General features: G+C 53.5%; 2 protein-coding genes and 1 long non-coding RNA gene across 3 annotated transcripts in view; 2 read left to right on the plus strand and 1 right to left on the minus strand.

Annotated features, from left to right (window-relative positions):
* Nucleotides 1-6: 6 nt before the first annotated feature.
* On the plus strand, nt 7-10,431 carry LOC144677069 (26S proteasome non-ATPase regulatory subunit 4-like). The gene is made up of 8 exons (XM_078537327.1): nt 7-77; nt 4,071-4,157; nt 5,129-5,221; nt 6,989-7,204; nt 8,006-8,114; nt 9,396-9,527; nt 9,624-9,697; nt 10,009-10,431. The coding sequence occupies exons 4-8, from the start codon at nt 7,136-7,138 to the stop codon at nt 10,171-10,173; spliced, it is 549 nt and encodes a 182-aa protein (XP_078393453.1). The 5' UTR covers nt 7-77; nt 4,071-4,157; nt 5,129-5,221; nt 6,989-7,135; the 3' UTR covers nt 10,174-10,431.
* A 5,464-nt stretch (nt 10,432-15,895) lies between these two features.
* The window catches only part of prune (prune exopolyphosphatase), a 32,234-nt gene continuing 20,629 nt past the window's right edge, over nt 15,896-27,500 (plus strand). The window contains exon 1 of the mRNA XM_078537326.1: nt 15,896-16,017. Coding sequence (XP_078393452.1) covers nt 15,979-16,017 — 39 coding nt within the window. The 5' untranslated portion in view covers nt 15,896-15,978. The remainder of the gene's footprint in view (nt 16,018-27,500) is intronic.
* Nucleotides 23,511-27,500, minus strand: part of LOC144677068 (uncharacterized) — a 14,014-nt gene continuing 10,024 nt past the window's right edge. Inside the window, exon 3 of the long non-coding RNA XR_013575492.1 lies at nt 23,511-23,600. This is a non-coding gene — a long non-coding RNA (uncharacterized LOC144677068). The remainder of the gene's footprint in view (nt 23,601-27,500) is intronic.

Below are 27,500 nucleotides of genomic sequence, written 5' to 3' on the forward strand. Positions count from 1 at the left end.
GACGGATTCTCTCCAAGCTTCACGCCGTCCAGCCCACAGGGAAGATCAGCTTCTGCACCGGTATACGAGTCGCCCACGTAAGTGAGAACCCCCAACCCCCCATATCATCGGGCACGAACCCGCGTTCGGACAGCGCCTGTCACGCTCTCGGGGGGTGGGGGGAGGCGAGGGAGGGGCCTCCCAGCGCGTTTTGCAGCCCGCAGAAAGCTCTGTGTGTGTGTTCGGCCCTAGACGGTGCTGGGATGTGGGGAAATGTGCGCACAGCAAGATCCCACAAACCGCGACGAGATATATGACCCCATTGTCTATGTTTTTTTGAAAGCGGGCGCAGGCCATTCAGCCCCTCGTCGGTCACCAAGGGAATAGCAGGAGGCCATTCAGCCCCTCAAGCCTGTTCTACCATTCAACCAGACCGTGGTTGATCTGCATTTTAGCTCTGCCTACCTGCCTCGATTCCCTAACCCTTAATCCCCTCACCCAACGAAAGATCTACCCCTCTCGGTTTTGAAATTTCAGGTTGACTCCCGCCCACCGTCGACAGCTTTTTGTTGGGGGACAGAGTTCTGGATTTCCACTCCCCTCACGCCTGAACGGCCTGGCTCTCATTCTGGGGGACCTTGCCCCCTCCCCGATCACAACCACCACCACAGGAAAGTATTTCTCCCTTAACCACCCTGTTAAACCCCTTTCGTTCATCTAAAGCACGTCGATCTACAGGTTAAGGCGGGCGGATGGACTTACACCCCAGGTCAACCACGATCTTGTTGAATGGTGGAATGGAATCGGAAGGGCTGAATGGCCTCTTCCTTTTCCTAATCAGATCGTCCCCGAACTTGTATTCCCGAGGGCTGAGTGGTTAATGTTGGCGGGGCTGTAATTAGACCCTGGTGCCTCTGGGGGTTGCTGGTTCCGTGCAAAGTTGCCACTTCCTTGCTGCTTTGAGGAGCCAAGCTTGGTTTCCCCTTGCTTAACTTTGCTGCCTTTTCTATTGTCCTTCAGGCCCGTTACCCTCGAAAGGCGGTCGTGAGCACAGGGAAGTGTGTATGAGATCGGGCTGTGCAGAACTCCGCCGCCCCAGAACTGATCCTGAAAAGTTTGCTTTCAGAATCCCTCCCCAGGCCTGTCCTGTGACTGTCCAGGTTCCTCCAGCCTGCCCCCAGGCCCCTGCTTCCCAGCCTGTGGGTCCCTCCTTTGGGATTTAGCCAGGTGACACGCCCAACTGAGAGGGTATAACTATCAGGAAAGACCGAGCTGGGTTGATTAGAGATGGCCGAGGGAGGGAGTGGGGGGTGACCTGATTAAAATTCTGAAAGGGTTCGATAGACGTAGTGAAGAGGTTTTCCTTTTAATATTCGTTCATGGGATGTGAGCGTCGCTGGCTAGGCCAGCATTTATTGCCCATCCCTAATTGCCCTTGAACTGAGTGGCTTGCTAGGCCACTTAAGAAGCAACCACATTGCTGTGGGTCTAGAGTCTCATTTCTTCCCTAAAGGACATTGGTGAACCAGATGGGTTCTTACAACAATCGACAATGGTTTCATAGCCATCATTAGACTTTCAATTCCAGGCTTTTTTTTTAATTGAACTCACTTGAACCTGGGTCCCCAGAGCATTACCCTGGGTCTCTGGAATACCAGCCTAGTGACAATACCACAATGCCACTGCCTCCCCACTTGTGGGAGAGACCAGAACTAGGGGGCCATCAATATGAGAGAGTCACTAATAAATCCAGTGGGGAATTCAGGAGAAACTTCTTTACCCAGAGAGTGGCGTGGGGGGGAATGTGGGACTCGCTCCCACAGGGAGTGGTCGAGGTGAATAGCGGAGATGCGTTGAAGGGGAAAGCTGGATAAACACACGAGGGAGAAAGGAATAGAAGGATATGTCAGGTAGAAAATACAAGTGAGAACCAAGAGGAGTACAGAAGGTTCAGAGGGGAGGTGAAAAAGCATATTAAAGAAACAAAGAGGGATTATGAGAAAAGACTGGCAGCCAACATAAAGGGGAATCCCAAAGCCTTCTCGAGGCATATAAATAGTAAAAAGGTGGTTAAACAGGGAATAAGGCCGATTATGGACCTAAAAGAGAATTTACACATGGACGAAGGGGCCAGGGCTGAGGTATTAAATTAATACTTTGCATCCACCTTTACCATAGAGTTATAGAGGTCTACAGCACAGAAAAAGGCCCATTGAGTCTGCGCCAGTCAAACAAGTACCTAACTATTTCCCATTTTCCCACATTAGGCCCATAGCCTTGTATGCCATTGGAGGTAGATGCCACCCAGACCATGTGACAGACGAGGAAACTCTGTCACTAGAAGGGTTCAAAATTGATAACGAGGGAGTGTTGAATAGCCTGTGGGTACTTAAAGTTGACAAGGCACCGGGACCGGACGAGGTGCATCCAAGGATATTGAAGGAAGTGAGAGTAGAGATTGCAGGGGCACTGGCCATAATCTTTCAGTCCTCCCTAGACTCTGGGGAGGTGCCCGAGGACTGGAGAATTGCAAACACTACACCCCTGTTCAAAAAAGGTTGTAAGGATAAAACCAGCAATAGCAGACCAGTCAGTTTCACATCAGTGGTGGGGAAGCTTCTAGAAAATATTATTCGGGATAGAGTTAGTAGTCACTTGGAAAAATATGCGTTGGTAAGGAAGAGCCAGCATGGATTTCTAAAGAGGAAATCGTGTTTAACTAACTTGCTGGAGTTTTTTGAAGGGGTAACAGAAAAGGTTGATGAGGGTAATGCTGTTGATGTGGTGTACATGGACTCTCAAAAGGCATTTGACACAGTGCCACACAACAGACTTGTGAGAAAAGTTATTGCTTACGGAATAAAAGGGACAGTAGCAACATGGATACAAAATTGGCTGAAAAATAGGAAGTAGAGAGTAATGGTCAATGGATATTTTTTGGGCTGGAGGAAGGTTTGTAGTGGAGTTCCCCAGGGGTCAGTATTGGGACCCTTGCTTTTCCTGATATATATTAATGATCTAGGTCTTGGTGTGCAGGGGACAATTTCAAAGTTTGCAGATGATACGAATCTCGGGAGTGTTGTGAACTGCGAGGAGGACGGTGTGGAACTTCAGAAGGACATAGACAAGATGGTGGAGTGGGCAGATAGGTGGCAGATGAAGTTCAATGCAGAGAAGTGAGAGGTGATGCATGTTGGTAGGGAGAACATGGACAGATGATGTAAGATAAGAGGTGAAATTTTGAAGGGAGTGCAGGAGAAGAAAGACTTGGGTGTGTATGTGTATAGATCATTGAAGGTGTCAGGACAGGTGGAGAGAGCAATTAATAAAGCATATAGCATCCTGGGCTTTATTAATAGGGGCTTAGAGCACAAGAGCAGGGAGATTATGCTGAATTTATATAAGACACTCATTAGACCTCAGCTGGAGTATTGTGTGCAGTTCTGGGCTATAGGAAGGATGTGAACACATTGGAGAGAGTGCAGAAGAGGTTTATGAGAATGGTTCCAGGAATGAGAAACTTCAGCTATGAGGATAGTTTGGGAGAGGTTGTGACTGTTCTTCTTGGAGAGGAGAAGGCTAAGAGGAGATTTGATAGAGATGTTCAAAATCATGAGGGGGCTGGACAGAGTAGATAGGGAGAAACTGTTCCCGCTCATATAAGGATCGCGAACGAGAGGGCACAGATTTAAAGTGATTTGCAAAAGAAGCAAATGTGACGTGAGAAAAAACTTTTTCTCACAGTGATTGGTTCGGGTCTGGAATGCACGGCCTGGAAGTGTGGTGGAGGCAGGTTCAATCGAGGCATTCAAGAGGGCATTGGGTGATTATTTGAATAGAAACAATGTGCAGGGCAATGGCACTAGGTCATAATGCTCGTTTGGAGAGCTGGTGCTGACACGATGGGCCGAATGGCCTCCTCCTGTGCTGTTAAAAGAGCTGTGATTGTGGGTTGGGAGTGGGGGGAAGATGGAGCGGGGAGCAGGTGTGTGTGGAGCAGTAACACAGCACGGGGTCAGAGGGGCCACACAGCCTGTTTGTGGGCTGGGAAATTTGGTCTAATTCTATCGAAATGCTGCTCCCTTTTCCAGCTGGCTCTTAAACACCGTCAGGGGAAGAACCACAAAACGAGAATCATTGTGTTCGTCGGAAGCCCTGTGGAGGATAACGAGAAGGACGTGAGTAAACCCAAGAGGTTGTCCCTGTCCCTTCCCCAACCCTGGCCCTCCCGCCCGCCTGTTCGTCACTTCACCGAACCCTCCTCCCCTTCCCAAACTTTTTTTTTTCTCTCTTTAGAAACCTTAAGCCGGAACGTTCCGGAATTGGGCAGGTGCCACTCGTAACTCGCGGCTTTTCCCACCCTCTCCTCACGGCCCCGGGTGTCAAGGGGAAGAAACCCGTGCGGCTTCGGTGAGCTGCTGGTGTATCGCCAGGTACCACCCTCCCCCCCCGCCTCGGAGCCGGAAGGTCCTGGGTTCGCCTTCCCCATTCCAGAGACACTGAGCACAATATCCAGGCAGACGCTCCCTCTCCAGTACTTGAGGGGAGCCTCCACACTGCCAAAGGGGCGTGAGACGTTAAACAGAGACATTAAAAAGTGCCCCCCTCTCGGGGATATAAAAGATCCCGCAGCCGCTAGTTATTTAGTCCTGGGCCCGTCGACCGTGACACCAAAAATGGGTGATCTAATCAGTTGATTGTGTCGCTGTTTGTGGGATCCTGCTGTGCGCAAAACCCCACAACTGTCTGACCTAGACACCAGGATTGCTCGTCAAAATGGCGCAGAGCGCTTTTTGCTTTGGGGCGGCAGGCTGCGATTTGGCAAACAGACTGCTTCTCCCTTCCTCCTTCACCATCTATCTATCTATCTATCCATGGGTTTAATGGGGTTTGTGCGATGCCCCGTACAGTCAAATAGCCAGCTGAGCCCTGTCCAGAATGGCAGCCGCCGAGTGGGCCTCATGGTTGGGCTCCCAGAAGGCAGCCGACACCCGTGGACTAGTTATTGCCGCGAGGTGTTGGGGGGGTTGGTGGGGCAGTCGATCGTGTGGGTGGGGTGGGGGGGGCAATGTGTTACCACTTTGTTGGGGTGGGCACTGCCAGTGCTGTCTGTCATGGCTGGGCGCTCTTTGTTCTCCGTCCCTCACAGCTGGTCAAGCTGGCCAAGAGGCTGAAGAAGGAGAAGGTGAATGTGGATATCGTGAACTTCGGAGAGGAGGTGAGCGACGGCCAGAGGGAGGCGGTAAGGAGAGGGGCGGACTGGGGGGTTGTGGGGGTGGCGAGAGGGTTGATCCAGTGGGAAACCAGCTCTGAGGGTATGTTGACCACGGGTCAGGCGGCCTGTACCAGTCAGCATGAAATGTTCACTGTTCCAGTTGCACCCACTGAGACTCTGCCTCTCTCCCCTTATCGGGGTGGGGAGGGGCGGCCCTCCCTGTGCTGTAGCCAGATCCAAACCAGTCCGGCCCGAGTGGGTTCGGAGGTGGGAGGGAGCTGCTGGAGTTCCCAATCTCCCAACACCTCTCAATAACCAAGCTGCTGCCTCACCGCCCAGGCAGTCAGGGACCCCTCAGACTGGGCACTGAGGGCCGCTGGCACGTGTAGACGTCTGGCCATCAACGTCTCCAGGCCGAGACAAAGCAACAACAGACAAGGGAAGGCCCTTGGTACCTGCGCCCTAGGGAGAGGAGCTGCATCACTCACTCGGGCCTTTGCCCATTGGCTCCCAGTCCTCCAACACCTCCAGTTGTTAAAATTCTCACCCTTGTTTTCAAATCACCTCCGTGGCCTCTACACCCATCCCTCTCTCTGTAACCTCCTCCAGCCCCTACACCCCTCCCTCTCTCTGTAACCTCCTCCAGCCCCTACACCCCTCCCTCTCTCTGTAACCTCCTCCAGCCCCTACACCCCTCCCTCTCTCTGTAACCTCCTCCAGCCCCTACACCCCTCCCTATCTCTGTAACCACCTCCAGTCCCTACACTCCTCCCTATCTCTGTAACCTCCTCCAGCCCCTACACCCCTCCCTATCTCTGTAACCTCCTCCTGCCCCTACACCCCTCCCTATCTCTGTAACCTCCTCCAGCCCCTACACCCCTCCCTATCTCTGTAACCTCCTCCAGCCCCTACACCCCTCCCTCTCTCTGTAACCTCCTCCAGCCCCTACACCCCTCCCTATCTCTGTAACCTCCTCCAGCCCCTACACCCCTCCCTCTCTCTGTAACCTCCTCCAGCCCCTACACCCCTCCCTATCTCTGTAACCTCCTCCAGCCCCTACACCCCTCCCTACCTCTGTAACCTCCTCCGGCCCCGACACCCCTCCCTCTCTCTGTAAACTCCTCCGGCCCCTACACCCCTCCCTATCTCAGTAACCTCCTCCAGCCCCTACACCCTTCCCTATCTCTGTAACCTCCTCCAGCCCCTACACCCCTCCCTATCTCTGTAACCTCCTCCAGCCCCTACACCCCTCCCTCTCTCTGTAACCTCCTCCAACCCCTACACCCCTCCCTATCTCTGTAACCTCCTCCAGCCCCTACACCCCTCCCTATCTCTGTAACCTCCTCCAGCCCCTACACCCCTCTCTATCTCTGTAACCTCCTCCAGCCCCTACACCCCTCCCTATCTCTGTAACCTCCTCCAGCCCCTACACCCCTCCCTATCTCTGTAACCTCCTCCAGCCCCTACAACCCTCCGAGATCTCTGCGCTCCTCCAATTCCAGCCTCTTGCGCCTCCCCCGACTCCCATCGCTCCACCATTGGCGGCCGTGCCTTCAGCTGCCCCGGGGTTGGTGGGGGGGGTGGTCCTGAGCTAAGAATTCCCTCCATAAAGCTGAGCTTTTGGCCTCCAGCCCCTGATATCTCCCTGTGTGGCTGGGTGAGTTTGCCTGTGTACTTTCCTGTGGAGCACCCCGGGCTGGCTCACTTGACAGGAGGTTTAGCCAATCGGGGGGTTATTCTGCTGATCGGTCGCCTCCTATTCTAACTCGGAGTCTTCCCTCTGTCCCTCTTCAGGAAGCAAACACCGAGAAGTTAACAGCTTTCATCAATGCACTGAATGGGAAGGATGGGACGGGTTCCCACCTGGTGACAGTGCCCCCAGGCCCGAGCCTGGCCGACGCTCTCATCAGCTCCCCCATCCTGGCCGGGGAAGGGGGCACCATGCTGGGGCTCGGAGCCAGCGACTTTGAGTTTGGAGTGGACCCCAGCGCAGATCCCGAGTTGGCCCTGGTAAGGAGCAGGCCTGGTTTTATTTTCTATTGGAGAGGCGGCTGTGAGTGTGTGTGTGTGTGTGACGCATCGTCTGTGCTCGCTCGCTCGCGCTCTCGCCATGCAGACAAAGCAGCCCTGACGGCCGCGCTGAAGATGTGCAGCAGGGAGGTGTGCGCAGCTCCACCGGGTCAACTTGAGCGTTGCTGCAGAGGCCGAGGGTGTGAACGATGCTACAGAAATGCATTGAGCCACAGGGGGACTACGCATTGTAGTCACCCACTCCCCGTTCTGAGGGAGTGCCGCACTGTCGGAGGGTCAGTACTGAGGGGGCATCGCACTGTCGGAGGGTCAGTACTGAGGGAGCGCCGCACTGTCGGAGGGTCAGTACTGAGGGAGCGCCGCACTGTCGGAGGGTCAGTACTGAGGGAGTGCCGCACTGTCGGAGGGTCAGTACTGAGGGAGCGCCGCACTGTGGGAGGGTCAGTACTGAGGGAGTGCCGCACTGTCGGAGGGTCAGTACTGAGGGAGCGCCGCACTGTCGGAGGGTCAGTACTGAGGGAGCGCCGCACTGTCGGAGGGTCAGTACTGAGGGAGTGCCGCACTGTCGGAGGGTCAGTACTGAGGGAGCGCCGCACTGTCGGAGGGTCAGTACTGAGGGAGCGCCGCACTGTCGGAGGGTCAGTACTGAGGGAGCGCTGCACTGTCGGAGGGGGTGCTGTCTCTGGAATCTTGCTCTGCTCGGGTTGGTTGAAGAAATGGAGCGTTTTGGGGACAGGACGCGGTGTGATTTAGTCCCTCACTCTCTTGGACTCTCCACAGGCTCTCCGTGTGTCGATGGAGGAACAGCGGCAGCGGCAGGAAGAGGAGGCGAGGCGAGCAGCAGCCGCCTCGGCCGTGGAGGCGGGGATAGTGACTCCGACAAGTGACGGTGTGTCTTTGAGCTGCCCCTGGGGGGGCTCCTCGGTGTAACACTGGGGTTCGGGCAGAGGCCCCGTTTCTGTCCGTCGTTTCCCACCAGCCCCCTCCCTGAGCCACCCACTCCCCCTTTGCAAGCTGAGCAGCAGCTCCTGAATGTGCCTCCCGCTTGGCCAACCCTATATGGACGGAGTGCGTCTGTGAGCTACTGAACCATGAGAGGCAGCACAGCTCTTCGCCCTCCTGCCCCTACCCGCTCACTTGCGGTAACAGTACCCGTTCCAAAATCCCTATTCAACTTGTTCCCTAAATCAGTGCCACCACCTTCCTCAGAGGGAGCCTGTTCCAGAGACCTGACCCGAGCACAGTGTCACGATGCAGACCTCTGCTCTCCTGGGTTGGAGTTTAGGCCTCTCCACCTAGGGCAGTGGGGCACTTGGATGAGGGGACTCAAAGGGCCTGTGTCCTCATGTGTTCTCTCTCTTTCTCTCTCTTTCTCTCTCTTTCTCTCTCTTTCCCTCTCTTTCCCTCTCTTTCCCTCTCTTTCCCTCTCTTTCCCTCTCTTTCCCTCTTTTTCCCTCTTTTTCCCTCTCTTTCCCTCTCTTTCCCTCTCTTTCCCTCTCTTTCCCTCTCTTTCCCTCTCTTTCCCCCTCTTTCCCCCTCTTTCCCCCTCTTTCCCCCTCTTTCCCCCTCTTTCCCCCTCTTTCCCTCTCTTTCCCTCTCTTTCCCTCTCTTTCCCTCTCTTTCCCTCTCTTTCCCTCTCTTTCCCTCTCTTTCCCTCTCTTTCCCTCTCTTTCCCTCTCTTTCCCTCTCTTTCCCTCTCTTTCCCTCTCTTTCCCTCTCTTTCCCTCTCTTTCCCTCTCTTTCCCTCTCTTTCCCTCTCTTTCCCTCTCTTTCCCTCTCTTTCCCTCTCTTTCCCTCTCTTTCCCTCTCTTTCCCTCTCTTTCCCTCTCTTTCCCTCTCTTTCCCTCTCTTTCCCTCTCTTTCACTCTCTTTCACTCTCTTTCTCACTCTCTTTCTCACTCTCTTTCCCTCTCTCTCACTCTCTTTCCCTCTCTCTCACTCTCTTTCCCTCTCTTTCCCTCTCTCTCAACCTCTTTCCCTCTCTCTCACTCTCTTTCCCTCTCTTTCCCTCTCTCTCACTCTCTGTCTCTCTCCCTCTCTTTCTCTCTCACTCTCTGTCTCTGTCTCTCGCGCCCTCTCGCTCGCACACCCCACCCCAGCGCGGCCTCGCGCCATTTTTCTTCCTTCCTGCTGGTGAAAAGAAACTGGAATTTGTTTCCCCCTCCCTCAGATCCGGATGATGCCCTGTTGAAGATGTCTATAAGCCAGCAGGAGACCGCAGGAACTGGCCTGCCTGATTTCAGCACCATGTCTGAGGACGAGCAGATTGCCTATGCCATGCAGATGTCTCTTCAGCCACCAGGTACTGCCCAGCGTGCGCTTTGTGGAGAGCGGCCGCCAGCACTGAGGGCGTTGCTGCCTGTTTTAACCCTGCTCCCTTCTGTCTTTGTTTATTTAGAATTTGGGAGCCCCGAGGATTTATCCAACATGGAAACCGGTACAGCCATGGACACATCTGAGGCTTCAGGAAAGGTAGGACATGGTGTCCACCCCCTCTCTCCTCGCTGGGCAGAGTCTGCCTCACAACCGCACATAATTTGGCCGATAATTTTGTCCTCCCCGCTCTCCCCCTCCCACCCATTTTTCCTCCTCTCTCAAGGTTTTCGTTCTCTTAATTCTCCCACTTAATTATTCCGCCTCGCGTTCGTTCTCCCCACCCATCCACCTCTCCGTTCTCCCTATTTCCCCCCCCCCGGCTTTGTGTTCATGCTCAGGAATCGGGTCTCGCTCCCTCGAACGGCCCGTGAGTTGAACCCCTTTCTCTTTGCCCACCGCACCGGCAGGAGGAAGACAACTACGATGTGATGGAGGACCCCGAGTTCCTGCAGAGCGTGCTGGAGAACCTGCCGGGGGTGGACCCCAACAACGAGGCCATTCGCAATGCGATGGGGTCCCTGCAGTCACAGACCTCGAAGGAGAACAAGAAGGACAAGGAGCAGAAGAAATAAAGCTGCTGCTGCGCGGGCCGATGTTTTCGAGGATGTTTGTTCCGGCGGCGAATCACGTGTCGCTGGGTCCGGCGAGGAGCTGGTCAAACAAACATGCGGTTTACATCACTTCCTTCAGCCGTGGTTAATGGCTGCAAACTGTCGTACTGCTTGTGGATATCTTTTTATTTCTTAACCCCCCCCCTCCCCGATAACACAGCGTGTAATTTTCTGCTTCCGAAACGGGATGTTAATAAAATTCACAAGAGTTCAGTAGAATTTCTCCTTTTTACTTGGCCCTGTGTGGGGGCACCAATACTGTCAGAGCAGACGCAGCTGAGAAAGCTGTGGACTGGCGCACAGGCCGGTTGTAGCTGCTGATCTCGGTTAGGCCCACCGGGGGGAGGTATAGAGCCTGAGGGCAGCGTTTCCCTGCTGGAGGGTCAGCGGTTGGGGGGGGTGTAGATTGCTGCCCTGGTGTCGGATGCTGGTAAGCTTCCGTTGACCGAGGGCTTGGGAGGTGGAGAGGTCAGTGGGGCCGCGCTCTCCCCTCCTGGGCCAGCAGCACGTGACTCCGAGAGCCGTTCCAGAGACTTGAGCGTGTCTGAACTGACACTCCCAATGCAGGGCTGAGGGAGCGCCGCGCTGTCGGAGGGTCAGCGCTGAGGGAGCGCCGCGCTGTCGGAGGGTCAGTGCTGAGGGAGCATCGTGCTGTCAGAGGGTCAGTACTGAGGGAGTGCCGCACTGTCGGAGGGTCAGTACTGAGGGAGCGCCGCACCGTCGGAGGGCCAGTACTGAGAGCGCCGCACTGTCGGAGGGTCAGTACTGAGGGAGCGCCGCACTATCGGAAATGCTGCCTATCAGATATTAAACTGATGCCCCACCTGTCCCATCAGGTGGATGTAAAAGATCCCATGGCCGCTATTGGAAGAAGAGCGGGGGGGAAAAGCGGTGGGGTTGGGGATGGGGGGAGTTCTCCCCTGGGCCCAATATTTATCCCTCCGCCAACATCACTAAAAACAGATGATCTGGGTCATTATCACGTTACTGTTTGTGGGAGCTTGCTGTGTGCAAATTGGTTGCCACGTTTCCTACGTTACAACAGTGACTACACTTGCTCCATTGGCTGTGAAGCCCTTTGGGATGCCCTGAGGTGGTGAAAAGTACTAGAGAAATAGAGCTCTTTAGGAGGGAGTGCATTTGGTATCCCTTCTGGCCTTTCGCTGGTGCGGGGAGGATGTTTTGGGGAAGGGGGAGGTGGGTGAAAGGTTTTGGACATTTGCGAGGCCCCCCAAGGTCAAATAGCCTGCCACTGCAGCCTAGGTTTGCACTTGAGAAGCCCACCAGAGGGCATAAGTGGAACAGGCACTTCAGGAGAGGACATAGTGGGGAGATGAAGTGGGAAGCGCCAGCCACCTTGAGTTACTTAGATGTTCCTCAACCTACGAGGCAGATTTGTCCCAACACAGGCCACAGACCAGGGCAGCTCCCGCAGAAACAGCCGGTGAGTGCAACATCCGGGGCACCCGCTTACAGGCTTCACTTCAGGTCTAAAAGTAGGACTTTGCATTCATACAGTGTGTCCCCCGGCAGTCCACTAGACTGCTGGGATGAGGGAGAGATGGAGGAAAATGGGCTTCTGTTCTCTGGAGTTCAGAAGATGGAGGGGTGACCTGATTGAAATGTTAGCGGGCTTGACAGGGCAGGTGCTGAGAGGCTGCTTCCTCCCTCCACCCCCACCCCCCCCCCCCCCCGTGCAGATTGGGGACTCTCGAACCAGGGGGGGTCAAAATGAGGGGGTTGACCATTTTGGACACACTCATGACCAAGATGGGTGGACTGCACCGACTGTCTCTCGGTCACTATTCCACGGGTCACAACATCTATTTAAATGATTTTTCCAGCTAGCTGTACGGCCGCGTGTGTACTTTACGAATCTCAGAGTGACCACTCGGTGCCCAAATTTCTTCAATAAGCAACAAAATTATCAGTTTATTATAAAAGCAGACTTGTCAAGTGGAAAGGCAATGAACATACAGTATGAAACATGGAAGTATAATAATTACTCTTTCTAAATACCCTCACGCGCGCGCGCGCACCAAAAAAGTAATAGAATAGAGGAATTCTGCCAAAAAGTTAAACGCCGTTCAAGGGAAATGGATAGATGGCGGGAATCCTACAAATGGCGCCCGGGCTATAGGGTTGGTCTCTCTGCGCTGGCCTGGGAACCAGTCGATGACCCTCGCGCTCGAAGAAAATTTGCAGACACTCAATTTCAGAACATGGAGCAACCGAGGAGCAGTTTTAATTCACTTGCGGCTTTGGACTGGCCTGGACTGTAAAGAGCTGTGATCTTCCTCGCTCGAGCAGCTGATCCTTACTTCTCCATCTCACCCCACCCAAAAAAACCAAAACTAGCTTTTTCCAGACCTGTTTTTTTGTTTCAAAGCCATAAACCACCAGGTGGCCCATTTGTAAACCTGTCCACTTGGGGTCGAGAGGTTCCCAGTTTCTTTAAAGCTGCTCAATTACCTTTTCTTGTAAAACGCTGTCTTTTCCGGGAACAGCAACCACCAGAGTCCTTGCATTGACCCTTTAGGAGACAGGAAAAAAAGACACAAACCCTTCCGGAATGTTCTTAGTCCTCGAAGATGAGCCATTTTCCGTGATTAAGAGGGTTGTGACGAACGAGATGAGGAGAAATTTCTTCACTTGGAGGGTGGTGAATCTTCGGCCTTCTCTACCCTCCAGCCGGAGAAGGGCTGTGGAAGTTTAGTGGTCGAGAAGATTCAAGACTGAGGGATCGATAGATTTGTGAACACTCGGGGAGATATTTCGTAACTCTTGGCAAAGATATGTTCCATTGAGAAAGAACGACCCTATGAGAAGGGTGCACAATCTTTGGCTAACCAAGGATGATGTTAAATTGAAAGTAAAGATGTACAATACAGCAAAGATTAGCGGTAGGCCAGAAAATTTTAGAAACCAGCAAAGGGAGATTAAAAGAATAATAAAGAGGGAGAAATTGGAGTATGAGAGAAAACTAGTAAGAAATAGTAAAAACAGGCAGTAAACGCTCCTACAAGTATATAAAGGAAGAGAGTAGCTAAAGTGGGAGTTGCACCAAGAGGATGAGATCGGAGAACTAATAACAGGAAAGAAGGAAGACTTTGAACTAGTATTTTGCATCTGTCTACACAGTAGAAGACACAAAAATCATCCCAAGAATAGCAGAAAGTCAAGAGGCAAAAGGGAGGGAGGAACTTAGAACAATCATGAAAAAGTAGTAGGGAAACTAATGGGACTAAAGGCTGACAAGTCTCCCTGGACCTGATGGCCTGCACCCTAGAGTCTTAAAAGAAGTGGTTGCAGCGATAGTGGATGCATTGGTTGTAATTTTTCCAAAATTCCCTAGATTCTGGAAAGGTTCCAGCGGATTGGAAAACCACAAATCTAATACCTCTACTCAAGAAAGGAGGGAGACAGAAAGCAGGGAACCACAGGCCAGTTAGTCTAACATCTGTCATTAGGAAAATGCTCGAACCCATTATTAAAAAGGTGGTAGCAGGACATTTAGAAAATCATCAGGCAGGGTCAACATGGTTTTGTGAAAGGGAAATCATGTTTGACAAATTTATTAAGAGTTCTTTGAGGATGTAACAAGCAGGGTGGACAAAGAGGAACAAGTAGATTTGGATAAAGGGTACATAAAGGGGAACCAGTAGATGTGGTGTATTTGGGTTTCCAAAAGGTATTTGGTGAGGTGCCACATAAAAGGCTACTGCACAAGATAAGAGCTCATGGTGTTGGGGATGATATATTATCTTGGATAGAGGATTGGCTAACTAACGGGAAATAAAAAAGTGGGCATAAATGGGTCATTCCCAGGTTGGCAAAGTGTAACTGTGCCGCAAGGGATCAGTGCTGGGGCCTCAACTATTTACGAGCTACGTCAATGACTTGGATGAGGGGATCAACACCATTTTAACCAAATTTGTTGATGATACGAAAAATAGGTAGGAAAGAAAGTTGTGAGGAGGATACAAAGAGTCAGCAAAGGGATATAGAAAGGTTAAGTGAGTGGGGGCAAAAATTTGGTAGATGGAGTATAATGTGGGAAAATGTGAGGTTGTTCGCTTTGGCAGGAAGAATAGAAATGCAGAATATTATTTAAATGGAGAGAGACTGCAGTATGCTGGGATACAGAGGGATCTGGTGTCCTTGTATATGAACCATGAAAGTTAGCGTGCAGGTACAGCAAGTAATTGAGGTGTCAGCTGTGGCTTAGTTCATAGCACCCTCGCCTTTGAATCAGAGGGTTGTGGGTTCATGTCCCACTCCCGGAAACCAAGAACTGTGAATGTACTCGAAAGAGTTACATGCGATCTGTTGATAACTCGAAAGAGTTACAGCAAGTAATTAGGATAAAAGTAGGGAAATCTTACTACAACTGTACAAGGAATTGATGAGCCCACACCTAGAGTGCCGTGTACAGTTTCGGTCTCCTTACTTAAAGAGGGATACACTTGCATTTGAAGCGGCTCGGAGAAGGTTCACTCGACTGATTCCTGGGATGAAGGGGGTTTTAAGTTATGAGGAAAGGTTGAGCAGGTTGGGGCCTGTACCCATTGGAGTTTAGAAGAATGAGAGGTGATTTTATTGAAACATATAAGATTCTGAGGGGACTTGATACTGAGAGGATGTTTCCCCTCGTGGGGGAATCTAGAACGAGTGGGGCACAGTTTAATAATAGGCCGCCTCCCATTTGAGAATAAGGGGTCTCCCATTTCAGACAGACATGAAGAGGAATTTCTTCTCTCAGAGGGTCATTAGTCTGTGGAACTCTCCTCCCCAGCGAGCAATGGAGGCTGGGTTAATGAATATATTCAAGGCTGAGTTAGACAGATTTTTGACCGACAAGGGGGTCGAGGGTTATTGAGGGGGGGGGGGGGCAGGCAGGAAAGTGGAGTTAAGACCACAATCTGAGCAGCCATGATCTTATTGACTGGCGGAGCAGGCTGGAAGGGCCGAATGGCCTCCTCCTGCATCCTTTCAAGGCCTCAATGAAGTACTTGTTTTGAAGAGCCCTGTGGAGAAATGTAGCAGCCAGTTTGCGCACAGAAAGCTCCCACAAGTGATTTTGAGATGGGCAGATGGTGTGTTTTTCGTGCATTGTAGCACTTTGAGCAGTACTTCATTGGGATATCATGAGGGGCGCTATAGAAATTCAAGTTCTTCGCTCTCACCGGGAAACCACAACTCCGTCTGCAGAGGAAAGGGGAAATGGGCGGGGAGTCCAAATATTTTCTGAGCCAGGATTGCACTTTGTGCCAATTCCTTCAGGGAGCCTGGTGGTTATTTGTGCAGCACAGAGGGGGTGGCACCCATCAAATAAAGGGGCCTCTTGTGTGGGACGGGAGGGATTGATCTGAGCCCTGCAGATCACTGGCTCCACTGTAAACCTGCAGAGTTACACTGCAGGGACCTGGGATCTGGCACATGGGACCTGAGATCTGGCACATGGACCAGGTACCTGGGGCCTGGGATCTGGCACATGGGATCTGGCATCTGGGATCTGGGACCTGGGATCTTGCATCTGGGACCTGGAAACTGGCATCTGGGATCTGAGATCTGGCTGGCTCAAAGTAACAGACTCCTGGACCCGCCCCCTCTGCAGGAGGAGGGTGGGAGGAGCGTGGTGACGCAGTCGCGCCTCACGCAGGGGCAGGGGGCGGGGTCAGGCAGCGCCTGCGCAGTGCGGCCGGAATGTAGCAGTGTGTATTGGCCATGTATCGGTTTGTGGAGGAGTAGCAGCTGAGCTGGGACATGGAGCCCTTCCTCAGGGGCTGCAGAGCGGCTCTGAAGGTGAGTGAGGCTGGGCTGGGCTGCAGAGTGTGACCCTGCCTCGGGGGGAGGGGGGGGGTAGTTTGTCCCATCTTTACCCCCAAACACCCCCAACCCTCCTGGCACCTGAGACTGGAACACCCCCCCCCCCCCCCCCACTCCTGTATGACCCCCACACTCCCCCCCCCACCACCCACACACCACACTCCCCCCCCCCCCACACACACCCCCACACTCCCCCCCCCCCCCCCCCTCCTGTATGACCCCCACACTCCCCCCCCCACCACCCACACACCACACTCCCCCCCCCCCCACACACACCCCCCCACCACACACCCCCCTCCACCACACACCCCCCCCACCACACAACCCCCCCACCACACAACCCCCCCACCACACAACCCCCCCACACACCCCCACCCGACCCCACCCACACACCCCCCCCACACCCCCCCATCCTGTATGACCCCCCCACACCCCGCCTCCTGTATGACCCCCCCACGCCCCCCCTCCTGTATGACCCCTCCTCCTGTATGACCCCCCCACACCCCCCCTCCTGTATGACTCCCCCACGCCCCCCCTTCTGTATGACCCCTCCTCCTGTATGACCCCCCCACACCCCCCCTCCTGTATGACCCCCCCACACCCCCCCTCCTGTATGACTCCCCCACGCCCCCCCTTCTGTATGGCCCCTCCTGTATGACCCCTCCTCCTGTATGACTCCCCTTCCTGTATGACTCCCCCACGCCCCCCCTCCTGTATGGCCCCTCCTGTATGGCCCCTCCTGTATGACCCCTCCACGCCCCCCCCCTCCTGTATGGACCCCCCCCCCCCCCCCTCCAGCCTCTACGCCCCTCCGAGATCTCTGCGATCCCCCAATTCGGGCATGTTGCGCATCCCCCGATTCCCATCGCTCCACCATTGGCGGCCGTGCCTTCAGCTGCCTGGGGGCCCCGAGCTCTGGAATTCCCTCCCTAAACCTCTGCAGCTCCCTCTCCCCACTCCTCAAAAATCTTTTGACCCAGTTTTTGATTACCTGCATCTAATATCTCTTTGTGTGGGGCGCGGTGTTGAATTTGGTTTGCTTAACATGCTTGTAGAAGCATCCTGCAATGTTTTACCGTCTTACAATAATGATATAATTTGTAAATTATTGTCGAGCACTGTCGCCTGACAGTGGAACAAGCTCCAAGGCCACATATCTGATTATAAAGTGGCACTACCATAAAATGCAGCTCGTGTTATCCTGTGAATCACAGTAACTTGGGTGAGGCACCTTATGATGATACTTCATCGCCCTGTATATTTTTCCCCTCAAGTATTTATCCGATTCCCCCTTTTGAAAGTTCCTATTGAATCTGCTTCCACCGCCCTTTCAGGCAGCGCCTTCCAGATCACAACAACTCGCTGTGTCAAAAAAAAAATTCTCCTCCTCTCCCCCTCTGGTTCTTTTCCCGATTCTCTTCAATCTGTGTCTCCCTCTGGTTACCGACCCTCCTGCCCAGTGGAAACAGTTTCTCCTCATTTACTCTGTCCAAACCCCTTCCTGATTTTGAACGCCTCAATTCAATCTCCCCCTTAACCTTCTCCGCTCTAAGGTGAATGATGTCCGCTCCTGTGTTCCCTCCAACCCATTGAAGTTATTTAACCCTGGGGGATTTAGCAGCGTGTTGTGCATTGTGTGTCAGAGGCTGTTTGTAACACGGTGGTAGCAATAAGATGAGGCAGGGGTGACAGGGAGTAACTCAGACCCCGAGGGGGAAAGTGTTATACCGTATGCAGAATCGTTATTGTATTGCTAGCTGGCCTCCTGTGATGTCGCTCAACATGAGATGTAGGACACATCATTGCCCCTTCTAATGAAGGTTGAAGCACACTAAAGGCTTGTACAAGTGTTTGTTCTTTCATGGGATGTGGGCGTCGCTGGGCAAGGCCAGCATTTGTTGCCCCTCCCTAATTGCCCTTTGAACTGAGTGGCCTCGCTCGGCCATTTCAGGGGGGCAGTTAAGAGTCAACCACATGGTTGTGGGTCTGGAGTCACATGTAGGCCAGACTGGGTAAGGACGGCAGATTTCCTTCCCTAAAGGGACATTAGTGAACCAGATGGGCTTTTACAACAATCCATGATGGTTGCCATGGACACCATTACTGAGACTGGCTTTCAATTCCAGATTTTATTAATTGAATTTAAATTCCACCAGCTACCGTGGTGGGATTTGAACCCATGTCCCCCAGAGCATTAGCCTGGGCCTCTGGCCTACCAGTCCAGTGACATCACCATTACCCCACTGTGTCCACCAAAGGGAGGTGAGTACAGACTCTCAGCTTGTTGAGGTACTTGGTATTAATGCACACTTGAAATTTCTTTATTCATTCAGGGGTTATGAGCATCGCTGGCTAGGCGAGCATTCATTGCCCATCCCTAATTGCCCCTTGAGAAGGTGGTGGATGGGCTGTCAATCAAGCGGGGCTGCTTTATCCTGGATGGTGTTGAGCTGCTTGTGTTGTGGGAGCTGCACTCATCCAGGCAAGTGGGGAGTATTCCATCACACTCCTGACTTGTGCCTTGTCGATGGTGGACAGGCTTTGGGGAGTCAGGAGGTGAGTTACTCTCCGCAGGATTCCCAGCCTCTGACCTGCTCTTGTAGCCACAGTATTTATATGGCTGGTCCAGTTCAGTTTCTGGTCAATGGTAACCCCCCCCAGGATATTGATAGTGGGGGATTCAGCGATGGTAATGCCATTGAATGTCAAGGGGGCAATGGTTAGATTCTCTATTGTTGAAGATGACCATTGCCTGGCACTTGTGTGGCGCGAATGTTACTTGCCACTTGTCAGCCCAAGCCTGGATATTGTCCAGGTCTTGCTGCATTTGGACATGAACTGCTTCAGTATCTGAGGAGTCACAAATGGTGCTGAACATTGTGCAATCATCAGCGAACATCCCCACTTTTGACCTTATGATGGAAGGAAGGTCAGTGATGAAGCAGCTGAAGATGGTTGGGCCGAGGACACTACGCTGAGGAACTCCTGCAGTGACGTCCTGGAGTTGAGATGACTGACTTGTAACAGCTACAACCATCTTTGTGCTCGGTATGACTCAAACCAGTGGAGAGTTTTCCCCCTGATTCCCATTGACTCCAGTTTTGCAGGGGCTCCTTGATGCCAACACTCAGTCAAATGCGGCCTTGATGTCAAGGGCAGTCACCTCGGGAGTTCAGCACCTTTGTCTATGTTTGAACCAAGGCTATAATGAGGTCAGGAGCTGAGTGGCCCTGGCGGAACCCAAACTGGGCATCAGTGAGCAGGTTATTGCAGAGTAAGTGCCACTTGATAGCATGGTTGATGACCCCTCCATCACTTTATTGATGATGGAGAGTAGACTGATCATAGAATCGCAGAATTTTAACAGCACAGAAAGAGGTCATTCGGCCCATCATGTCTTCACCAGCTCTCCACATGAGCATTATCAGCTAGTGTCATTGTCCTGTCCTTTCCCCGTACCACTGCACGTTGTTTCTATTCAAATAATCATCTAACGTCCTTGAATGCCTTGATTGAACCTGCCTCCAGAGCTCAGGGCCCCCCAGGCAGCTGAAGGCACGGCTGCCAATGGTGGAGCGATGGGAATCGGGGGATGCGCGAGAGGCTGAAATTGGAGGAGCGCAGAGATCTCGGAGGGGTCTAGGGGCTAGAGGAGGTTACAGAGATAGGGAGGGGTGTAGGGGGCTGGAGGAGGTTACAGAGATAGGGAGGGGTGTAAGGGCTGGAGGAGGTGACAGAGATAGGGAGAGGTGTAGGGACTGGAGGAGGTTACAGAGATAGGGAGGGGTGTAGGGGCTGGAGGAGGTGACAGAGTTAGGGAGAGGTGTAGGGGCTGGAGGAGGTTACAGAGATAGGGAGGGGTGTAGGGGCTGGAGGAGGTTACAGAGATAGGGAGGGGTGTAGGGGCTGGAGGGGGTTACAGAGATAGGGAGGGGTGTAGGGGCTGGAGGAGGTTACAGAGAAAGGGAGGGGTGTAGGGGCTGGAGGAGGTTACAGAGATAGGGTGTAGGGGCTGGAGGAGGTTACAGAGATAGGGAGGGGTGTCGGGGCTGGAGGAGGTTACAGAGATAGGGAGGGGTGTCGGGGCTGGAGGAGGTTACAGAGATAGGGAGGGGTGTCGGGGCTGGAGGAGGTTACAGAGATAGGGAGGGGTGTCGGGGCTGGAGGAGGTTACAGAGATAGGGAGGGGTGTAGGGGCTGGAGGGGGTTACGGAGATAGGGAGGGGTGTAGGGGCTGGGGGAGGTTACAGAGATAGGGAGGGGTGTAGGGGCTGGAGGAGGTTACAGAGATAGGGAGGGGTGTAGGGGCTGGAGGTGGTTACAGAGATAGGGAGGGGTGTAGGGGCTGGAGGAGGTTACAGAGATAGGGAGGGGTGTAGGGGCTGGAGGTGGTTACAGAGATAGGGAGGGGTGTAGGGGCTGGAGGTGGTTACAGAGATAGGGAGGGGTGTAGGGGCTGGAGGGGGTTACGGAGATAGGGAGGGGTGTAGGGGCTGGAGGGGGTTACGGAGATAGGGAGGGGTGTAGGGGCTGGAGGTGGTTACAGAGAACAACGCTGTTTAAAAAAAAATGAGTAACCGCCTCCTTAAGCGGGACATGTTTGTGGGGAATTTGCTGTCAGATTGGTCACCCCCTGATAAAGCACTTCAGTGAATATCTTGTGTGAAGTGATGTGATGAGAGGTCACCATGTCGGTTCACTGGCGCAAGGTCACGTGGATCACCTCCTGACTGACCCATTAATGCGATGTTTTGGCTGGATGGCTCCCAGTCTGCCAGCTACTTAGCAGAGAGAGAGAAGGTCACAGATGCTAGTCCCATCTGGAAGGTTCTGCTTGTTTACTTGGTCAGGAAGAGGGAATTCCTCCTTTGCTTGGAGGCCGGTCACAGTGCGAAATGTTTTCTTTTTTTGCCCAGCCCTGAAGAGCCAGCTTGCATTTGTGTGGCGCCTGTCACTGCCCCAGTGCGCTCCGCAGCCAGCGAGGTACCTTTATGAAGCGCACTGTCACTGTACGCAGGAAACGAGGCAGCCAATTTGCGCACAGCAAGCTCCCACAGACAGCACTCCTTTTTATATTCTTTTCGCCGCATGTGTGGGCGCCGCTGGCAAGGCCAGCGTTTGTTGCCCATCCCTAACTGCCCGGCCGAGGGCAGTTAAGAGTTGGCGACATGGGCTGTGGGTCTGGAGTCACATGTAGGCCAGACCGGGTAAGGACGGCAGATTTCCTTCCCTAAAGAGGCACGAGTGAACCAGATGGGGTTTTTAACGACAATCCAAGATGGTTGCCACGATCACCATCGCTGAGACTCGTTTTTCAATTCCAGATTTTATTCATTGAATTTAAATTCCACCAGCTGCCCGGGGTGGAGGGGGGGAGGATTTGAGCCCGTGTCCCCCCCAGAGCATTAGCCTGGCCCCCTGGGTTACTAGCCCAGTGACATTACCACTACGCCACCACCTCCCCAAGCTCATAATCTGTTTGTGATGATTAACAGTTGTGAGGTAAGTATTAACCGAAGAGTTGAGTTGCCGCTGGAACAATCCGTCCCTTGCACTCCTTACGAAGGGTCAGAAAGACAGTGAAGTCAGCGTGTTTGGAACGCCCGACCGAATAAGTGACACATTTAAATAATGAATTTGAGCCAAAGTGACACCCGCCAGGCCTCGCTGGGGTGGGGGGACCTCTTCCTGTGGTTCGAGTGATGCTTTCACTGAAGCAGAGGCCCCGTGGGGCAGATGGTTTTAAATCCTAGCTTCCCTCGTTTTAATCCCTCGTTTTAATTTTAACTTTCTGTTTCTGGACAGTTTGTGGGTTAAGAGAGCTGTATATTCCCCCCCCCCGCCCCCCGAGCAGAATGCTGACGATATCATTCGAGGGTGTGGGCCAACCTCGTGATGTGGGGGTTGTGGAATTTGTACTGTTGTGACTGTCCAGATCGCGCGAGCTGTCACTCTGCACTTTGTGGTTTAATCCAGGGTGACTCAGCTCTCCCCCCACCCCACCCCCCCACCCCCACCCTAGCCTGACTTCTGCAAACTAGTTCCTCTGATGGAACCCTGGCTGCTTTCCACTTAAACTAGACGCAGGGGAGGATGTTTCGCCCCTGGCTGGTGGCGAAGCTTTGCAATTCTCTAACCACCCCCACCCCCCACCCCTTTTAGGGGAGGGAAATCTGCCGTCCTTACCCAGGTCTGGCCTACACATTGACTCCAGACCCCACAGCCATGTGGCTGGCTCTTAAAATGCCCCTCGGAACAAGGGCATTTGGGGATGGGCAATAAATGTGGGCCTAACCGGATTGCAAGAACGCTTTTAATTGTGGGCGATGAGGGTGAATGAAAATAAAGTGCTTTAAAACACTCAGCCGGCCCGGAGAGAGAAACAGAGTTAACGTTTCGAGTCGGATATGGTTCTGCAGAACAATATAAGGTTTTATAGTGGGGGCGGGGGAGGAAGAGCAAATGGGAAAGGTCTGGGGTAGTGAGATTAAGTGACAAAAAGGTGGCACAGGAGAAAAGGCAAAGGGAGTGGTAATGGTTAGAGTAAAGAAACAAAGCGTTGGACCGGAGTTGGTATCAATGGCAGAATAATGAAGAGCTCTGTCCAAAATTTAAAAAAAACAAGATTAGGACCGGCACTTGGCAAAAATAAAACTAAATCAAAATGGAGGACCGAGCTCGGGGTCTGAAGCTGTCGGACTCGACGTTCAGTCCAGAAGGCTGTAAGGTGCCCAATCGGAAGATGAGGTGCTGTTCCTCCAGTTTGCGTTGGGCTTCACTGGAACAATGCAGCAAGCCAAGGATAGGGATGTTAGTGTGAGAGCATGGGTGGTGAATTGAGATAGCCAGTGACGGGGAGGTCTGGGTCATGCTTGCGGACTGACCGAAGGTGTTCCGCCAAGTGGTCACCCGGTCCGTGTTGAGTTTCCCCAAAGTAGAGGAGACCGCATTGGGAGCAGGGAATGCGGTCGACTGCATTGAAAGATGTGCAAGTGAATCGCTGCTTTACCTGGAAGGAGTGTTTGGGGCCTTGGACGGTGAGGAGGGAGGAGGTAAACAGGGCAGGTGTTACACCTCAGTACTGAGGGAGTGCCGCACTGTCGGAGGGTCAGTACTGAGGGAGCGCCGCACTGTCGGAGGGTCAGTACTGAGGGAGTGCCACACTGTCGGAGGGTCGGTACTGAGGGAGCGCCGCACTGTCGGAGGGTCGGTACTGAGGGAGCGCCGCACTGTCGGAGGGCCGGTACTGAGGGAGTGCCGCACTGTCGGAGGGTCGGTACTGAGGGAGCACCGCACTGTCGGAGGGTCGGTACTGAGGGAGCGCCGCACTGTCGGAGGGCCGGTACTGAGGGAGTGCCGCACTGTCGGAGGGTCGGTACTGAGGGAGTGCCGCACTGTCGGAGGGTCAGTACTGAGGGAGCGCGGCCCTGTCGGAGGGTCAGTACTGAGGGAGCGCCGCACTGTCGGAGGGTCAGTACTGAGGGGGCGCCGCGCTGTCGGAGGGTCAGTACTGAGGGAGCGCCGCACTGTCGGAGGGTCAGTACTGAGGGAGCGCCGCACTGTCGGAGGGTCAGTACTGAGGGGGCGCCGCGCTGTCGGAGGGTCAGTACTGAGGGAGCGCCGCACTGTCAGAGGGTCAGTTCTGAGGGAGCGCCGCACTGTCGGAGGTACCATGTTTCAGACGAGACATTAAACCCAGGCGCTGTCTGCCCCTTCCACCTTTGGTTGGATGTAAAAGCTTTCATGGCCACTTTTTCGAAGATCAGTGAGTTGTAACCACTACTCATCCCTCAACCAACATCACTTTTTTTGAAAAAAAAGGTGCGGATTATCTGGTCGCTATCAAATCGTAGCTTGTGGGAGCTTGCTGTGCGCAAATTGGCTGTCCCCGTTTCCTGCCTTGGAACCGTGACCGTGCTTACATACAAACCTGTGAATTGGGAGCAGGAGTAGGCCATTCGGCCCCTTGAGCCTGTGCCGCCCTTCAATAAGGTGACGGCTGATCTGATTATGACCTCAAATCCACATTCCCGCCTTTACTCCTTTGCCTCCCTTGATAGATTCATGACTTAACTACCTCAGCCTTAAAAAAAATATATATTCAATGACCCAGTCTCCTCTGCTCTCCGGGGAAGAGAGAGAGAGAGAGAGAGAGAGTCCCGACGATTCCCAATGCTCGGAGGGAAGGAATATCTCCTCGTCTCCGTCTTCAATGGAAGAAACCCTTATTTTTAAACTAATTGAGAAGAGTTAAAATTAAATCAGGGAGAAGGTAACTGAGGGGGACCCTGACTTTAGTCTGATTTTCTTTATATTTAAAAGACAAATATTGAGAGATCAAAATGCCAGCAAAGAGCAGTAGATGCCTTTTGGCGTGAGGATTAGGCCACAGGTTGCGTCTACTGTCCGTGTGCATTAGAGGTGAGATGAGTATCGTTCAATCAGTTTTGACATTACCACCCTGCCTTCCCCTCACCCCCCACAGACAAGGAGAAGCTCCCTGACCTATATTTCCTGCGAAGTAACAGATTCAAGTTGACGCTTTCAAAAGCCCGGCCGTTCGTTGCGTTGGGTTCAAGAGAGAAGGACTGGTGTTTACAATTCACCTTACACCACCTCAGGACGGGGTTCCAGTGACTTTCCTCTGTGGAACTGGGGTCACTGTTTGTGGGGTGGCCAACGCAGCAGCCGGTCCTGCGCACAGCAAGCTCCCGCGTACTGCAAATGCGATAATGTTCAGCCCTCCCTTTTTCTTCATGTGACGCCGGGTGAATGTCGGGCCCCAGGGCCATGGGGAGATCTTCCTGTTCTTTGCGATAGTGCCCGGCGGGTCCTTTAATATCCACCTGGGAGGGCAGACGAAGGCCTGGGTTTGATGCCTCGTCCGAGAGGCGGCACCTCCGACAGTGCGGCGCTCCCTCAGCGCTGACCCTCCGACAGTGCGGCGCTCCCTCAGCGCTGACCCTCCGACAGTGCGGCGCTCCCTCAGCGCTGACCCTCCGACAGTGTGGCGCCCCCTCAGCACTGACCCTCCGACAGTGCGGCGCTCCCTCAGTACTGACCCTCCGACAGTGCGGCACTCACTCAGCACTGACCCTCCGACAGTGCGGCGCTCCCTCAGGACTGACCCTCCGACAGTGCGGCACTCCCTCAGCGCTGACCCTCCGACAGTGCGGCACTCTCTCAGTACTGACCCTCCGACAGTGCGGCGCTCCCTCAGTACCGACCCTCCGACAGTGCGGCGCACCCTCAGTACTGACCCTCCGACAGTGCGGCGCTCCCTCAGTACTGACCCTCCGACAGTGCGGCACTCCCTCAGTACTGACCCTCCGACAGTGCGGCGCTCCCTCAGTACTGACCCTCGGGCGGGGCGGTGGCCCCTCAGCGCTGGGCTTTCGGAGTGGGGTTGAACTCTTGACGTCCGGTTCCAGTGGCTAAGTTGTTGACCGTGCTTGGAAGAGGGTGGGGGGGTGTGAGAGGTGGGGTAGGTGAAAATTCCCAAACTTTCCGACATTCTCCTTTGATCTCTGAGCTAGAAGCGGGGACCGCCAATTGTTGCTGGCGTACAGCCTGATGGCTCACCAAGAGGGGCGACGCCAGCCTCTGCCTCTGTCGCAAACAATCAGCGGCTTGTGCTGGTGGGCCCGGCATTCCCGGTGAGAGGAGTTTGAAGACTGACCTCTTGGCATCTCTCAGTGCCAAACAAAGATCTCCATTGTCGTTAACCTGCAAGGAAATCGAGCCGAACTCTCTCTCTCTCCCACCAATCCACCACCCCTCCCATGCTAAGACTTTCCGATGCAAAGGGGCGATGACCCCACCTCTGCTGACCGGGGTGGTTAAATCACTGCCCAGCCCCAGTGTTGAGCCAAGCAGCTTGAGAAAGCAGCAGATTTCATTCCCTGCAACTGCTGGATGAGCTCATCTCCCCTGGGGAGGGGGGAGGGGGGAGGGGGAGGAGGGCTTCATTTTGATTTCCATTCCCCTGACCTTGAGGGAGTCGGAAGGGGGAGGGGGGGAATGTTGGCGAGGGGGTGGGGTTGGGGGTAATAACCTGGCAGGATCCCACTCCCCGTCGCCAAGCCAGTGACGCTCGGCTGGAAAGTGTGTGTTGTGTGGGCTTATGGGTGATGCCGCACGTGGCTGAATGGACTGTGGTCTCTTGCTGGCTCTGAGATGCCGGTCTTTTAGTCTCTGTTTGCCTCTGTTATGCTCTGTTTGTCTCTGTTTTCCTCTGTTTGGCTGTGTTTGATATGGTGCCTTATTGTCTGTGTCTCTGCCTGGCTTGCTTTATCTCTCTCTCCCCCTCTCTCTTTCTCATCTCCCTCTCTCTCTCTCTCTCTCTCTCTCGTGTTCTCTCTCTCTCTCTCTCGTGTTCTCCCTCTCTCTCGTGTTCTCTCTCCCTCTCTCTCTCGTGTTCTCTCTCTCTCTCTCTCGTGTCCTCTCTCTCTCGTGTTCTCCCTCTCTCGTGTTCTCTCCCTCTCTCTCTCGTGTTCTCTCTCTCTCTCTCGTGTTCTCTCTCTCTCTCGTGTTCTCTCTCTCTCTCGTGTTCTCTCTCTCTCTCTCGTGTTCTCTCTCTCTCTCTCGTGTTCTCTCTCTCTCTCTCGTGTTCTCTCTCTCTCTCTCGTGTTCTCTCTCTCTCTCGTGTTCTCTCTCTCTCTCGTGTTCTCTCTCTCGTGTTCTCTCTCTCTCTCGTGTTCTCTCTCTCTCTCGTGTTCTCTCTCTCTCGTGTTCTCTCTCTCTCGTGTTCTCTCTCTCTCTCGTGTTCTCTCTCTCTCTCGTGTTCTCTCTCTCTCTCGTGTTCTCTCTCTCTCTCGTGTTCTCTCTCTCTTGTGTTCTCTCTCTCTCTCTCTCGTGTTCTCTCTCTCTCTCTCTCGTGTTCTCTCTCTCTCTCTCTCGTGTTCTCTCTCTCTCTCGTGTTCTCTCTCTCTCTCGTGTTCTCTCTCTCTCGTGTTCTCTCTCTCTCTCTCTCGTGTTCTCTCTCTCTCTCTCGTGTTCTCTCTCTCTCTCTCGTGTTCTCTCTCTCTCCTCTCGTGTTCTGTCTCCCTCCCTCTCGTGTTCTGTCTCCCTCTCTCTCGTGTTCTGTCTCCCTCTCTCTCGTGTTCTCCCTCCCTCTCTCTCTCGTGTTCTCTCTCTCTCTCTCGTGTTCTCTCTCTCTCGTGTTCTCTCTCTCGTGTTCTCTCTCTCTCGTGTTCTCTCTCTCTCGTGTTCTCTCTCTCTCGTGTTCTCTCTCTCTCTCGTGTTCTCTCTCTCTCTCTCGTGTTCTCTCTCTCTCTCTCGTGTTCTCTCTCTCTCTCTCGTGTTCTCTCTCTCTCTCTCGTGTTCTCTCTCTCTCTCTCGTGTTCTCTCTCTCTCGTGTTCTCTCTCTCTCTCTCGTGTTCTCTCTCTCTCGTGTTCTCTCTCTCGTGTTCTCTCTCTCGTGTTCTCTCTCTCGTGTTCTCTCTCTCGTGTTCTCTCTC

Source organism: Cetorhinus maximus, unplaced genomic scaffold (assembly GCF_964194155.1).
Source record: "Cetorhinus maximus unplaced genomic scaffold, sCetMax3.hap1.1 HAP1_SCAFFOLD_2194, whole genome shotgun sequence".
NCBI classification, from domain to species: Eukaryota; Metazoa; Chordata; class Chondrichthyes; order Lamniformes; family Cetorhinidae; genus Cetorhinus; species Cetorhinus maximus.

Bases quoted from the DNA above. Each gene is read 5' to 3' on its own strand.
- LOC144677069 (XM_078537327.1), top strand. From the start codon at position 7,136: ATGCTGGGGCTCGGAGCCAGCGACTTTGAGTTTGGAGTGGACCCCAGC. The intron at 8,115-9,395 runs GTGTGTCTTTGA...CCCCTCCCTCAG, and splicing joins AGTGACTCCGACAAGTGACG to ATCCGGATGATGCCCTGTTG. The intron at 9,528-9,623 runs GTACTGCCCAGC...TTGTTTATTTAG, and splicing joins GATGTCTCTTCAGCCACCAG to AATTTGGGAGCCCCGAGGAT.